The sequence below is a fragment of the Pyrus communis genome, chromosome 5 (genome assembly GCF_041283825.1).
Source record: "Pyrus communis isolate YQ-2024b chromosome 5, ASM4128382v1, whole genome shotgun sequence".
Taxonomy (NCBI): Eukaryota; Viridiplantae; Streptophyta; class Magnoliopsida; order Rosales; family Rosaceae; genus Pyrus; species Pyrus communis.
This window is the reverse complement of record NC_142569.1, coordinates 17,138,279-17,155,504: the sequence shown is the minus strand read 5'-3', so window position 1 is coordinate 17,155,504 and position 17,226 is coordinate 17,138,279. Positions and strand designations below refer to the sequence as shown.

The window sequence follows — 17,226 nt, the reverse complement described above, 5'->3', positions numbered from 1 at the left end:
TATGCCACGAAGCTCTCGGCCTTTCCGTTGCCCAACTTTGTCCATCAGCAACTATAGAGACACATCTGGATCAAGTGTTAGCTGCCCTAGTGGCATGTTCAGTTGCTGCTAAGAGAGGTTGGTGAGGTACTCGTCTTTGTTCAGAGACTTAGAAACCTACAGAAAAGAAAACCAATTAAAATTATCGATCATAATTTTAAAATTTTTAAGTGTAATGAAATTTGAAATTAAAATTTTGAACAAAATACTCACATAATTGTCATCTTGCCATAATTGGCATGCGTATCCCCTAGGCATTGACTTCTGGGAAAAGCAATTCGCATACCACCTTCGTGGTGGAGATGCACAAATCCAAGTAACTTGTAAAATAGCAAACAGTCATAAGCAAACTAAAGATTGGGATAGGGGATAAGCCAGTCAGAGGCTCTCTAACGGTGAATTAGTAACCTATATAAGACTTAAGTAATGGGCAAGAGAATAAGTACACGAGAATTGCATTACCTGAGATGAACCATAGAATAGTGCATTTATACCAGTCGATGAGAGGACCTTTTAAGATGTTAGGATTCTTTTAGGATATTAGGATCCTTATTGAACCAAGAGAATCCCAGAGGATATATAGGAAATAGATATTGCATCCTCTTAGAAGTGTGATTACTTGCGACGCACGCAAATCCTTATATTGTAAGAACTCTAAAATCATTCGAAACCCTCTGATTCCTTGTTGGATTAGGTTTCGAATATTATGGAATAAGCATGGTAAATCTTAACTAACTTCGCACACTGATTCCAGAATGGGATGATGGTAGCATCACTACTCCATTTATTCAGGTCCACAGTGTAGGCTGTTAAGTCTATCATCGGACTTCTAAGGTATGCATATTCAGCCGTCTTGCTCCAGCCCTAGAAAATCATGGTCCCACAATTGCCCCAACTACGTATCTGAAAGGATTTGTTCCCCTTAAGGATAGATAATTACCTAAAGACTCTGCTTTTCGGAGTAAGTCGGAATACATACTGTTTTGATTCTTCTGACATATGGTATTCTGGTTTTAAACCTTGTGAACTTTGTGAACGTTGAGTTATTCTATATTCGGGGGCATTACCTCGTTAACCATGTTGTTGGAACTAAATTTGCACACCAAAGACCAAGAGGATGAATGTGATGATCAAAGGCTTTCCATCAATCAAGCTTGCAAGCAATAATAAGACTCAAACAGTGGGCACGATGATTGTGTTACTATAGATGAATCCAGAATGATGTATTTATACCAGTCGGGAAAGAAACATTTTAAGGATAGAATCTTGTATTCAACTAGGAGAATCCAGGAGTGGATATTGCATCTTCTTGGGAGTGTGATTACTTATGGTGCATGCCAATTTCTAGATTGTAGAAACTCCAAGACCATAGAAAACCCAGCTAATTCCATGTTGGATCAGTTTCCCTATCTTGCAGAACAAGCATGACCAATCTCAGCAAAGTCATTCAGACTTTGCCCATTACTCTGGAACAGGATAATGAGGGCACCACTTCTTCGTTAATCCAACTCGGCTTAGAGTTGTTGAGTCTATAACAAGACTTCTGAGGCACTTGTATTCTGACTTGCCTTACTCTGGCCTAGAAAATCATGGTCACACAATTACTCCTAACTATGTATTAGAGGAACTTATTCCCCTTGAAGATGAATAGTTATCCAAAGGCCATGCATTTCAGAGTCAGTTGGAATAGATATCGATTATTCTTCAATCACATAACAATCTGGTTTTGCAAAGTAGATGAAACGTTTCGAATTCAAATGTGCTATCTCGAGAGCTATGCCATAAAAATTATGCCTCCGGAATAAGTGAGGTCATGATTGGTAGGCTATGGACACGGGCACATGGCTCCTTACCTAGAAATTTAGTGCGCCATCATGCTTCGGAAAAGTCAATACAACTAGTAAAATTGTGTGTTATAACATTCAAACCTAGGCTTTACACCATTCAAAATAATAGTTGAAAATGGTGATTTGGAAATCATCCAAGGGTGGCTTTGAACTCTGACCCTGAGTACGACTAATTTTATCTCAAACCAACATACTAAGATAAGTATGCTCTGCAGCACCATGTGTTTAGCAGGTTTGAAGGGGGGCATCTAAACTAAGCAATTCCCAAAAGGAACTTGTTCTAATGGAGTTCCAATACACGGAAATGCTTTGGCCAAGTCAACCAAGGTAGTCCAATCGAAAACAATCAGGTTCGACGTATAGGGTTTGACAAAAGGATTCCAAAGGTGTTTTCGACCCACATACAGGCAATCAAATCATTAAAAAACTTGTGTTTAAGACTCATTGGGGACGAACATGCAATTGGAACTAAGGAATAAATCTTCTCTAAGTATCACGTAATCTATATCAAGACCCTTAACCACAAAATGGGGGCAAGAAGAATAGAAGAAAAAAGATAAAGACTGGAGGTCATTTCAGACGCAAGACGACACTTTTGCATCTTTAATCTGATCAATACATTAAGGTAAGTGCAGAGCAAAAGAATTTCCATGGGTTTCATGCCTGATACTAAAGTAAAGTGGTACTCCGGCTATCGTGATGAAAATTTTTAAAGGCACTAAGTTTGGGAGACAGTATTTTTCCGAATCAACATTACCGCACGAGGGTGATTTGAGCTTGTTCCCGGGCCCATAAACTTACTCGTATCTTGCCCTGTCACTCACTACTTCAAAGTTGGAAAATCATTTTTTCTTTCCTATAAGGTACTCCAACGGTTAGGTCTGGTTCTTTGATCAAGTTTTGAATGACTTTCTAGTAAGATCGTTCCTGCATTTCGGTTGTACTTCTGATGATTCCCAAGGATCTAATATGACCACTTAGGTCTACGTTGCCACGATATTGTTTTATGGAAACAGGTTGGCAAAAGTTTGGCTCGGCTTCGTTAACTCGAAGCGCCTCGCTATGAGAATCTAGCGGAGCATTAGTTTACTTCAAAAAGATTGTTAGATTAAACTATATTCTATAATGTAGGAGCAAAGTATGGGAAGTCCCAAGCACTTAACTGTTTGGGCAAGAACTACTCAGAAAAGCTAAACATCATTCGACAAAATCATGCAATTGTAACGTAAAGTTTGGCAAAAAGAAAGCCCAAATCCCATGATTGGGGCAGAGAAGTTCAAATTATGGATAAGATAGACCTTTATCCTAGCGAAATTGAAGGACCACAAGATAAACGTGGCAATTATAGCTCATTACCGGCAGCCACATCTGTAGCACCTACTGGATCTGCTGCAAAAGGGTTGACAAGATCAACATTGGAACCAGCCGGGTTAGCTCAATGCCCTCTTGAAGGCAGAAGAAAATTCACCTTTTCAGAGATAGTGAGCTCCACAGCTTTCGTTGCAAACGAATAAGGTATAAACAAGCCGCCTCGTTCTCTGTTACGGTTTGTCGGAAGGCCTCCGTGTGAGATTTCTCGCTTTGGTCCGTTTCTCATTGAACTGTGTCTAAGTTTGATTGAATGATGGCACGATCAGCATCCAATAAGCTTCGTTTGATGCCAGTCTCTATTCTGCCTCATTTTTAGTCATTAACACTTGAACCGACATTGCTTCTGTGTTTTGCAACCGCTCTTTCAAAGCATTTTTTCAACATCCTATGAGTGCTCTACATTCAAGAGCTCATACTGCCTGGTTCACTCTTTTAAGCAGTTTCAAACTTTAGAATTTTATCTACTTAACTTCGAAGAAGGACCTCAGTCCAAGCATTTGCCTAAAAGAAAATATTCACCACTATATTCAAAAACCCAGAAAAGAGAAAAAAATAAAGATATCATGTTAGAAAGAAAGAAGAACTAACCGCGTATCTGCGATCTGATAATACTTCTCCGCTAGGTGATCAACATCAGTGACTATCTCACTAAAATCGGCGGAGGAGATATTCAAGTAGACCAAAGCTTGAGCCTACCTGGTGTCACAAAGACTGACTGCGTTGATGGGAAACATCTTGGAACCACATGCAGGTTTGGTTGTAAAAAACTGCCCTCCTATTGTAACCACTTCGGGAGGGATAGACAGAGCAAGTGACGGTCCCTAGGGATCGATAAGTGCCCCCTTATCTACTAAATTTGAAGCATGAACTTGTTCAAGTATCAGATCGTGAACAATCAAAGTAAAGACTTGTTTTTGAAGACATTAGTGTTGCTGTTGTTGTAGCTCTTTCTGTTACTGTTCTTATGCCACAGTGGGAGAGGCTTGATCTAGATAAACCTTAGTGGAATTCTCATCCTTCCCAAAAAAGAGTTTGCTTCCTTTTTCTTCACCAGCTGCTAGAGACTTTTACGGACCCTCTGTAGCCAACTTTGATTTAAGGGGAGTACGGTCGCCGATTACTAACACTTTATTTATCTCTTCTCGACAACTCCCGGAACTGCTTGCCGATTTGGGCTTTTTTTTGGGAGCCTTGATATGATTCTCTTTTTGCTCCACACATTCAAGTCTCTTTTTCTACTTTGGCACTAACCCATTATGGGTCCTGAATGGGATGATTGGAGCAATGGTTCACAATGGTGTTTGCCATCTCTAACTCCAATGCTCAAGAGAAATCTCTTGGAGCGCTCTATTAATGAGCTCAGGCGACGTTGTCTAATGCTTATGACATTATTGTTTCAGTTGAGATCAACAATAGGCATATTGGGGACTCTAGCTCCGGAGATGTCTCCCTCCCAATTCCTGTCAACAAGAAAGATATAGTCTTTGTCCTGACCAGGAAGATCAGTGATGTCTGCAAGCCACCAGAGCTTTAACCTGGATTGGATAAAAATATCAAGTTTTAGTGTTCTTCCGTATTGTATAGAGCATACAAAATTTTTGAAGACCAAGTTCAGCGCCATACCAGTCATTTAAGCGCTTAAAACAGGTAATGATGCGAATGGAGGTGGGAGTGAGGTTGTAGAAACCAATCTTAAAGTTAAGCAAATCAAAATCTATTTCAACAAAGGCGACAACAAGAATTTTGGCCCCAAATCCAAGTACCAAGGATGGATCATGCTGCAAGGACGTCTAGGGTTATAGGGTTTAGGAAAAAGCCTTCTAACGTCATGCCCGACCTCTCACCAGACTACGTCATTTAGAAATTGTCACGCCCGGACCTAGGGTTGACAGAAAATTCCCGACGCACGAATAAAATAAATAAAAAGAAGCTGAAACGGTACAAGGCCAAATAAATAAATACAACTAACTAGCCTCACATCTAATATCCATCTCTGATTTCCCACCTTTCTCAACTTAGAGGCAAATGCAAGACCTATAAATCTATTAGATACTAAACCTATGCTCTGATACCAACTTTTCACACCCCGATTTCTTGTTCTTCCTTCTTCGATTAAGGGCGTGATGAAAAAAAATAAAATAATAAAACTACAACTAAAGTAGAACTAGATGAGAAAAATCTGAAAATAACTTTTATTCAAACAAAAGTAATTTACAAGGTAATATTACAAGAAAGTAAAGAAAAAGAAACAACACATTCTCAACTTATTTTTTCACAAGACAAGTCCAAACATCTACAAGAAGACCTCGACGTTTCTGGATCACATATTAAACTTTTGGTTGGAACCCTAGCTATAACAAATTCATAAAAGGTGAGCCCTAAAAGCTTAGTAGGGGTCCTATGTCTAACATGTTTTATTACTACATAAGAGATAAACTAACTCAAGATCGAAACACATAAAAAAATGAATGAGATAAATGCATGAATTTAATTCTCCTTCATTTCTGCCTCACCCATTAATCCACATAATAAAGCAAGTAGCCTGCATGTCCCATACCATGCATTCTACGTACAATAAAGACCCCAAATGCCCTATTGCATGAACTAACCCCCGTAACACAATCAGCCCAAAAATACCACTTTTGTTGGTCGTCTTGTTCGTCTCTCGGTCGCCAGATTTCCCACTACTTCAAGCCATTCTTATAAATTCCAATTTTCCTCCTTGACTAGTCCATACTAGAGTTGAACTCAATTGCACAAAAGATATTTCCATTCCATAACCCAAGCCTAAATATAACCACAAACTCCATCACTCCAATATGTAATGAAATGCAATATATTCAAAATAGAAACATTGTATGCCAACACCAAGAGTTAAATAATTAACTTCATAAACACCATCACAATGATATTCATCAAGGATACCAAATTCAGGATTCACTAATATTGTATAAGTTAATTAACTTATCATTGATCGAGTAATTTGCTTATACAATATTACTGAATCATGAATTTGGTATCCTTGATGAATATCATTGTGATGGTGTTTATGAAGTTAATTATTAATTTTTTAACTCTTGGTATTGGCATACGATGTTTCTATAATGAATAAATATTGTATTTCATTACATATTGGAGTGAAGGAGTTTGTGGTCATATTTAAGGCTTGGGTTATGGAGTGGAAATATTTTTTGTGCGGTTAAGTTCAACTCTTGTAGAGACCAGTTAGGGAGGAAAATTGGAATTTATAGGAATGGCTTGAAGTAGTAAGGAATCTGGCAACCGAGAGATGAACATGATGACCAACAAAAGTGGTATTTTTGGGTTGATTGTGTTCGGGGGTTAATTCATGCAATAGGGCATTTGGGGTCACTATGCTAGAATGCATGGTATGGAACATGCAAGCCTGCTTGCTCTATTGTGTGGATTAACCAATGGGGCAAAAATGAAGGATAATGAAATTCATAAATTTATCTCATTCATTTGTATATATTTTTCAATCTTGAGTTTGTTTATCTCTTACATAATAATAAAACATGTTAGACATAGGACCCCTACTATGCTTTTAAGGCTCGCCCCTTATGAATTTGTTGCAGGGTTCCAACTGGAAGTTTAGTTTGTGATCTAGTAAAATAATAAGTCGAGAATGTGTTGTTTCTTTTCCTTTACTTTCTTGTAATATTACCTTGTAAATTACTTTTGTTGGAATAAAAGTTTCTTTCCAAATTTTTCTTGTCTAGTTCTACTTTAGTTGTAGTTTTAAATTTTTTTTTTTTTCATCACGCCCTTAATCGAAGAAGGAAGGAAAAAAGAATTGGGGTGTGACAGAAATGCCTTCTCTTCCTCCTTGTTGTGAACCCTAATCATCAAAGGATCAAAGTGAGTATCGAAATTAGCATGAGAAGCGGGATGAACTGATGAAATGGAAGCCATTTCTCTGAAATTTTGGGATAATTCTAATAAAATTAAAAAAAAAAAAAAAAAAAAGAAGTTTTGGGTGAAACAAAGATGGAAGGGATTTGAATTGAAGAGTGAAAGGACAGTTGATGTTTTTCTAGGTAAAATACCGAAATTAGGGATTTGGTAAAGAAGAGAAGGTGAGGTCTGAGGGACATTTAGAAAGACATTTCAAATCATCTACTCGTTGAATACGGACCATCTTTTCTCGGGGTCAATGAATCTGACGGTTAAAATCAGTGAAGAATATCGGAGGTAAGTTTTCTTGTTTTTTGTGCACACGCAACAAAGGGAAACTTCATCATTGAAACCTTTATGGCACGACTCTTGAGACAACTCGTTTGAATTCGAAACGTCTCTACTAGTCCACAAGCAGCGGATCGTCATATGAAGACATAAGACTAAACGGTGCATATTTCAACTTACTCAAAAAGGCATGGTCTTTGGATAACTATCCATCCTTAAGAGGAACATGTTCATTTCAAATGCATAGTTAGGGGCAGTTGTGGGACCATAATTTTCATAAGTCGGAGTAAGTCAGATAGGAATAAAGCTACCTCAGAAGTCTGGTATAGACTCAACAACTCATAGCGGAGCTAGATTAACGTAGCAATGGTGCCATCATCATCCTCCTCAAGAGCAGCGAGCGAAGTTCGAGTGATTTTGTTGAGAATGACCATGCTTGCTTTGCAAGACACGAGGATCTAATCTAGCATGGTATTAGATAGACCCTATATAAGTTCTTAGAATCTAGGAATTGGTGCGCCACAAGTAATCACATTAAAGAGGATGTAATATCTACTTCTAAATACCTTGTAGGATTCTCCTCTCCTATCAGCGGTGCCATCATCATCCTCCTCAAGAGTTGCGAGCGAAGTCCAGGTGGTTTTGTTGAGAATGATCATGCTTGCTTTGCAAGACACAAGGATCTAAGCTAGCATGGTATTAGCTAGACCCTCTATAAGTTCTTACAATCTAGGAATTGGTGCACCACAAGTAATCACATTAAAGAGGATGTAATATCTACTTCTAAATACCTTGTACGATTCTCCTGGCTTAGAACAAGGATTCTATCATAGAAAGGTCTCTCTCCCGACTGGTATAAACGTACCCATCTAGGGCTCGTCTTTGGTAGAGAAATCATTGTACTCTAATTCTCTCTCTCTAACTTGGCCGTCAAAGAGCATTTGTCCGACACACCCCTCTTCCTAGTCTCTAGCTTGCTTACGGTTGTTTGTTGTTTTACAGGTTACTCGGATTTATGCCTCCAACATCTACGACGGTGCGCGAATTTGGTTTCAACAGCTAATATAGATTGAAATGCACTAGGGGTGTAGCATACTTGGTTAAAAGTGTTCGCCTTAACATTCAAGGTTTCAAGTTCGATACCCCCTAATCGATGGTACAAAACAAAAATCCACTATCAAATGCCAATTAGGGATTAACTTTAATTGAGCATCTTCATCACTTATAACGTCATCAGCTTTGGCATCTATCTATGTTTCCTTTCAGAGTCATATGAAATATTCGTGTGAGATAAATGATTTGTTTAAGAAAAATGGTACGCAAAGAGAATGAGAAGAGCGTTCCGATATTCAATAAATGAATGCTTTTGAATCCAAATACATGGATATATCCATCAAAATGCCACCATTATGCTTCAGTGAATTACATGATTAACAGCAACAGTTTGAATTTACTTGTTTTTGTAATCCCATGTAGGTTGACGCTTAAGTTTATGCAGTCCTCCTTTTTAATAACTCCAGTTGAATGGGAATTTGAATGAGACAAGAGGGTGCTTCCAAATATGTCAAGTAGCTAAGGATGAATGGGTACTGCATGGTATCTTGTGTCTATTTTGGGTTTAATGTTATCTTCCGTCTTCATCTCCAAGGAACCAGCTCATTTGGATTTGTCTGCTCATATCCAGTTGATATTTCCGATGTTTCTTGTTTGATTTGAGCAACCGAAAATCTTGAATGAAATAGGAATTTGGGTTTTCATCTAGATTTATGCAGAACTTTCCCTTCAGCTTTTTTATAATGTAAACATCAGGGAACAGGTTTTTCTTCATTGCACTATAACAACCTTCTAACCATCTCCAACTTTTGTTTCTCATGCCCAAACGAAAAATGTTTCTCATCCTTTCTTGCTTGTGGCCTTCTGCCCTAGTGTCCATGTTGTTAATTGCTATGTGCAGTTTATCAGGCATGAACACGAGCCATTATATTGATCACAAGCCTATGTACTGCTTCTTGATTCCGTTTTTGGGTGAGAATGATTTTCTAAATGAGATGATGCTTTGTTTCGTTTGCAGATTGCTATGACCCCTTGGATCCAAATGGAAACTTTACGGTTACCTTCGACACATATGATTGGGCAGATGATGGCTATTTGGTTAGTATTCCATAAAAACACTTGTATGACCTAGAAACATGTTGAAACTTTGATTAAAAATTCATGTCCTTCCTGAAAAAGAAAACATTTGAAAGTGTTTCTTATTGAAGCACTCAGCAAGTACTTCTCCAGAAAAACACTTGTATGACCTAGAAACACTAAAGAAACCCTTGATTCTATTACCGTACATTTGTGTATGTATTTGATGCTTTTCAAGTCTTGAACTTAATTATATACAATATGCAATAGACTAACAGAAACTTTTATTGCAGGCAAAAGTAACCATCCAAAATTTCTACCAGTATCGTCATGTGGACAAACCTGGTTGGCAGCTTGGATGGGTTTGGCAACAGAATGAGGTGATTTGGTCAATAACCGGTGCGTTTGCTAACGATCAAGGAAATTGCTCAGCGTACCAGACTGATATACCACACTCCTGCAAGAAAAATCCTGAAATAGTTGACCTCACGCCAGACGCCTTGTTGGACAACAAATCGGAGGACTGCTGCCGGGGTGGTGTACTTGATGCTTGGGCTATCAACCCTTCCAAGTCATTATCTTCGTTTGGAATTAAAGTCGGAAATTTGGGAGGATATCCTTTTAATGGAAATCCACCTCTCAATCTTACTTTGAAGGCACCAGGTCTTGGTTACACCTGTGGGCCTCTTTTGAATGTTGACCCCACAGTTTCTACTGATTTTGGGGGTAGACGCCAACGTCCAGTTTTCAGTAAGCACTTTAATTAGCCATTACATGCACGTATATTAATGAAAATGTTCTCTTTTCAGACTGATTGATAACATAAAATGCATGTGTCAAAAACTGGAAAACTGGATTAGCTCAATTTTGTTAGTACTTACGCGTGGTTCATATTCAGAGTCCGTTAATGTAAGCAAATTTAATATGCATAAGTCTATTTTTTTATCAAAAGGACAGTATTGCATTTCATTGCAAAAAGTAGAACAAAAGGAGATTACAATGTTAGACCATTTACAATTACATAACATCTTCCACAATCACATCAGCTATAAAGTCTGGAGGTGTATCAAACCCAAAAAAATGGACTAACAGCTCCAAGAGCAAAAGGGGCTAAACGATGGGCAACGCCATTTGCTTGACGGTGGACGTGGGTGTAAGAAGCCTCAGTGATCTTTCTCAACATGTCTTTGAAATCTTCAGTAAAATGGCCAATAGATGACATATTAATAGCAGAATCCTTCAATGCCGAAATGATCTGAAGCACATCGCTTTCAAACATCACATTTTGATAGCCCCTTGTCGCCGCCAAAACCAAACCATCTTTTAGAGCTAGATCCTCGGCATGCGGAGGGGATGGAACAAAGCTATAATTTTTAGCGATCAGGTTGTGAATAGTTGAGATTTTCTCTTGACGTACAGGTTGTGAATCATAATGGTTGATTGTATAGAGTCATGCATGAATATGACTCATAGTCTGATGACGTGATTTAACTATGCTACTTCTGATTAACTTAATTTGAGGTTAAAGCATCATCAACTACTTGTTTGCAGGAACTTGGAAAGCAACATGCACTTATTCCAGTTTTTTAGCTAGTGATTCTCCAGTCTGTTGTGTTTCACTCTCTTCATTTTACAATTCTGAGATCACATCATGCCTCAAATGTAGCTGTGGATGCAGACCAGTAACAGACAAAAAGATGGATACATGCATTAGGTGCACTGTTAATTATTTTTACTGCATCATAACACTGAGAGATCCAAATTTTCAAGTAAAGTTGAATTCCACTAATCCTTCGTTTCTTTATCTCTTTCCTCTTTATGATAACAGGCAAGCCTACCCTTTAAGAACGTCAGTAGAATATGATGGGGATGGTCTTGACACAGTGAAATGCACTGATCATATGTGCCCGATTCGTGTTCACTGGCATCTTAAGACTAACTACTTGACTCACTGGAGAGTTAAACTTACAATTACTAATTACAACTATATGAAAAACTTCTCAAATTGGAATGTACTGGTCCAGCACCCTGGTCTCAGCAAGGAAGCAAGAACATACAGTTTCAACAGTACAATTCTTCCTACTGGGTTTAGAGGTACTTATACTCTATTTGATATTTTTGCTTCAATAACCATGAAAGTAAAACTAAGAAATGGTGAACATCAAGTTGGTTTTGTAGATTAATTTTAGAAGAAAGAATATGTCTATATCATAACATTGTGAATCTGGATCACATGTTAAATAGAATCAACCTGATCAATAATCTAAATTCACAGCCTTGCTGCCAAACAGCCTGACAACTACATAAATATGTCGTATTGACGATTATGGTCACCTGAAGTGGAACCATGATATTGTGAGGTTCACATAGACCTTGCAACCTTGTGAGAGAGTTCGGATAATTTGGCCAAGACTTACTAGGTAGTCAAAACCCTCTATCAATACTCAATAGGCAACTTGTGATGATTGAAGTTACGTTCTGTCTGGCAACCTAAATTTGACAATAGAACATTACTGTTTATTCTATAACCGCTTTATTCAAGCAAATTCTAGTTTCTCATTGAGGACTCTTGCAGATGCAGCTGCCCTGTACTGGGGCATACCCTACGTCAATGAAGAGCTGATTGCAACAACTGATGTTGGAGTGGGTTCAGTCTCAACAGAGATACTTCTGGAAAAGGACTCAAACTCCTTCACATTAAAAAATGGATGGGGTTTCCCTAGAAGACTATATTTCAATGGAGAAAACTGTCAGATGCCCTTACCAGACACTTACCCAATGTTGCCAAATGGCAGCTCGAAACCCAAACCATCACATTTCCTCTTCCTTCTATTGATATTTTTCATCTCCCAAACCCTAATTTTTACATGGGTTTGATGAATAAAATATTGAACCTTTTTTTCCAACAAGCTTGGTGCTCTTGATGGTTATCTTGACTAGAAATTCTTTACTTCTAAAGTACATGTTTACACAGGATTTTTACATTTACCTGAATTGTAATTTATCTCCCAAGGTGTTTGCTGATTGGTACAGTTTAACACTATTGCCAATTCATAATGTTGATCATACTTTTTCTGATCATAATTTGTTGATGTAAATTCAATTCATATGTTGTTCTTTATTTTTCTCCAATAATGATAATTAATTACTGTCTATCTCAGCCTTGTTAATATACTCATGCATGCATCCTCTTTGATCGTCTCTAGCCTTTTCCTATCGTTATCAAAAATACGTGCTCAATTTGCTTTCCACTTGATAAACTTTACCACCAGGCTCCAAATGTGTAAATTTCCAAAAAGATATGACAAATGAAAGGATCTCACACAAAAATTTAAAGAGCATATGTCGTCCAAAAAATTCACAATTTCAAAACATTTTTAAGAATTGAGACATCGATTAGGAATGCTTTCTCATATTACAAAATAATATGAAAACTATATGATCCTATAATTTGTAGTCAATATTAAAATAATACTAAGAAAATTGGACAAAAAAGTATGACAATGATTTGTTAACAATCAATATTGTATGGTAGTAAAGTATAGTATCAATTCCATCACGAAACATGGTTTTATTTATTTATTTATTAATTTGAAAATTTCATTCGGTAATACATACTTGACGCCAGGCCCCGCCCTTATTTTTTTGGTGCCCGGAATAAAGGCTAAAAAATGTGCCTGTTTTCAATAGACAAACATATATTAAAAAATTTCCTCCAACAAAAAAAAAAATACATATATTAAAAAAAATAAAATTAAAGGGCTGAAACCCAGTTAAAACTGGGGGGAGGGGGGGAGGCGTGGGACATAGTACCTAACCCCCGATCATTAAAAGCAAAATCATATACAACAAATTCAAACAAAATTCTTTGAAATTACAACCTTTAAGAAATCATCTTCTAACATTTTTTGAAGCAAAATCATCGATTATATGATCATACTTCAAGTCTTCAACCTCATCTTTTTCAATGCATAAGATTGCTAATCTATTTAGCCTATCTTTAGTCATAGTGGTCTACAAGTAAGATTTCAATAATTTCGATTTTGAAAAACTCCTTTCTGCATATGCCACAGTTACAGGTACATAAGTAGTCAACACATTTGGAAACACATCAATTTCTCTTACAAACTTTGCTATTTCCATGGATGTCCAAGGTCTATTAGATTGAAATGATTCTTCAGGTAACATTGTTTGCAATATCTGTAATTCAAAATATAAGATAGTTTTACCTACATCAATGGAATTTCCAAGATTCAAATGTGCTTCAAGATTCGTGCAACATTCTTTTAGCTCTTGAGCGTTCACTGAAATTAACTTTGTTGCATTGAGTGTCGCCTTTTAAACTCGTGCGAACAAGAAGGGTTGTGCAGTGTGCAATTTAGGCTTATACAGACGAGGAGCATTGAGTGTCGCCTTTTAAGCTTGTGCAAACAAGGAGCATTGTTTCCATGTGCAGTTTAGGCTTGTGCAGGCGAGGAGCATTGTGTCTTGTGCAGTTTAGGTAAGCATCGTTGGTGTAGACCTCTTGTATTACGCAAGGTTCATCCCACTTTGATGTGAACTTGTTTTTTGTCTTGTGAGTTGTGATGATGGGACTTCGTAATGCCAAGACAAGATCTCCAATTTGGAATAACCTTAGGCGGACCTTCTTAGGAATTCTGATAGATGGTATACTAACAGATACTACCAAGGAATCAAAACGATTATTGGTTTCCTAACTCGAAAGGGTTGGAAAAAATGACGAGCTAATAGTAGTGGAATTGATGAGTAAAGTCTTTGATGGTACACAATTACTGACACAATAGCCCTACTTCAGGGCCACAAACTCGTCTCCAAATCAAGATTTTCCTTGGCAATAAGGTTCTTTGTATAAAGTCTAGAGGTGGTTGTCGAAATTTTCTTCTAGAGCGTCGATAAGTCGTCTAAGATGCCCAAAATTTAGGGAAAAGCTAACACGTTTTTCATATTCGATGAGGTGGTAAGATTCGACACTTACGTTCAAGAATCATGAATGCTTACATCATGCATGTGATGAACGCAATACTGCCCAACTTATGCTCTGATATCAAACTGACACACCCCGACCCAGGATGTCCACTTGGACTCCGAATCAAGCTGTGTTTGCCGACACTAAAAGGGTGACGAAGCCATAAGGTGTAGTGATGTGAAAAATGTGAATAAATTTAAACTTAAAAATGCCTAAATATAAGAATGCGTTGGTGAGCGGGAATGAATCCATTTCACACGTGATGTTAGAGCATAAATAAAGTACAGTAAAATAGAATGAGAATTATACTATCGAAGGTGATTACAATACCAAGAATTGCCAAGAATCCTCGTCGATACAAAAGCTCAGCTACTAAAACCTGGAGGGGCGGAAAAAAAAGGTGAGTGAACCTAAAAATAAAGTTTTATAAAAACCTTTTTGAAAACATTATAACCCAAAGCCGTAAAACAATTATAGTTTCCAAAATATACATACTACATATAGTAAAGAAAATACTTATTGTTAGCCTGCAATGTACGTAAAGAAAATACTTACTATAGCCTGCAATATCTCAAGAATTCAATACGGCATAATATTTGTAAATAAACACATGACGCCCGTAATCACACAATCTCGCATAAGCAAACATATCATATCGAGTGCTCATCGACACATGCTAACACACGAGTTCATGCAAAGATATTCTGACGTGAATAGGACTGGGTGTAACAGTGATATACGCTATAGTACTACAATCACATGAAGATTGGCGTTATGCGCAGCACATACAAGTCCTAATTGCCTATAGCAATCTAGGACAAGACTAGCACCTATAATGGATCCAAAGTGAGCGTACGATGTGATATAGTCATGCCACAAACAATGAACATATAACATAAATATAGTCATGCCACAGTGATTCGATAATTCTAGTCAGTATAAATTATTCATGGCTGCAGATATAATTAAGGCATCCTACGCATACCTATGCTTGTAGGATTCGGAATAATTTCATAAATTCCGTCATTTTGCTAATTCTTGTAAACATTAGTTTAATCTAAGCATACGTAGAGAATTCTTTTTCAAATGTATAGATGGAAAATAACAAATATGTATATAATATATAAAAGAAAAGACCCACTCATAGATTATGTCGTCGGGTCGAACCCGTCTCACGAGTTTCGAAGATCCTTACGATGCGTTCACCTAGAAACAAAACCATTAACATAAATATATAACGTACTAATGTATAAACGTGTTTTTCATACAGAGTACGGCTAATAAAGGAACTATTTTAAAACAGTTAAATTTCGAAAAACATATGGCGGATTCGGATTCAGCATGTCGAGAAACCTAAGAAGGGACCTCGGGTTCCTCCACTCGTCGCCACAAGGTGGCTGCACCGGCAGCCATGTGCCGCACGTTCCACTCACGGTGGCTCCCTCACATGCTCCCACGCGTCTATGAGTACATGGTGGAAAATAGCCGTGAAAGATGGCAATGGTGCCACCATACCTGCGTCTGTGTAGTGAGGAATGTGAGGAACTGAGGCAAATGGTCTAAGGTGTGGCCTGAGAACTCATCAGAGTAGCCATCATTGTATGTGGCTGGTAATGGTGGCTCGGTACACTGTGCACAATTTGTAGAGAGAGTTTGAGAGACTATTGAGGGAATAAGGGGTGTAGAGTGAAAGAGGGAGTTTGCAACAGAGAAAGAAAGAAGTGAGGGAAAGGAAAATCATGGCAGTAGGCAGTGGTTTGTGATTAGTCTAGGTTTATGGTGGTGGTGCTTGTCGTTCCGGCTAGGGTTGTATAGTGTGGTTTCTGCATTTTCAGAAAGAAATAGATGAGAATAAGCTGAGAGAGAGAATGTGTGTGTGTGTGTAATGGTACAGAGAGAATGAGTGACAAATAGAAAGTAACCCGAGAAGGTGGGAGACACCGAAGAGATAAAGAAATAGGGTGTGGGCCCCTCCCTCACGTGGTCCCACGCGTCTACGAGTACATGGTGGAAAATAGCCATGAAAGATGGCAATGGTGCCACCATACCTGCGTCTGTGCAGTGAGGAATGTGAGGAACTGAGGCAAATGGTCTAAGGTGTGGCCTGAGAACTCGTCGGAGTAGCCATCATTGTATATGGCTGATAATGGTGGCTCGGTACACTATGCACAGTTTGTAGAGAGAGTTTGAGAGACTGTTGAGGGAAGAATGGGTGTAGAGTGAAAGAGGGAATTTGCAACAGAGAAAGAAAGAAGTGAGGGAGAGGAAAATCATGGCAGTAGGCAGTGGTTTGTGATTAGGCTAGGTTTATGGTGGTGGTGCTTGCCGTTCCGGCTAGGGTTGTATAGTGTGGTTTCTGCATTTTCAGAAAGAAATAGATGAGAATAAGCTGAGAGAGAGAATGTGTGTGTGTGTGTGTGTGTAATGGTACAGAGAGAATGAGTGACAAATAGGAAGTAACCCGAGAAGGTGGGAGACACGGAAGAGATAGAGAAATGGGGTGTGGGCCCCTCCCTCACGTGGTCCCACGCGTCTACGAGTACATGGTGGAAAATAGCCATGAAAGATGGCAATGGTGCCACCATACCTGCGTCTGTGCAGTGAGGAATGTGAGGAACTGAGGCAAATGGTCTAAGGTGTGGCCTGAGA

General features: G+C 38.3%; 1 protein-coding gene across 1 annotated transcript; it reads left to right on the top strand.

Moving 5' to 3' along the window:
* The first annotated feature begins 9,346 nt into the window (after positions 1 to 9,346).
* LOC137724882 (COBRA-like protein 1) lies at positions 9,347 to 12,467 on the top strand. Its single transcript, XM_068463536.2, has 6 exons — positions 9,347 to 9,485; positions 9,532 to 9,611; positions 9,884 to 10,340; positions 11,142 to 11,304; positions 11,437 to 11,684; positions 12,166 to 12,467. The coding sequence occupies exons 1-6, from the start codon at positions 9,347 to 9,349 to the stop codon at positions 12,465 to 12,467; spliced, it is 1,389 nt and encodes a 462-aa protein (XP_068319637.2).
* Positions 12,468 to 17,226: the final 4,759 nt, after the last annotated feature.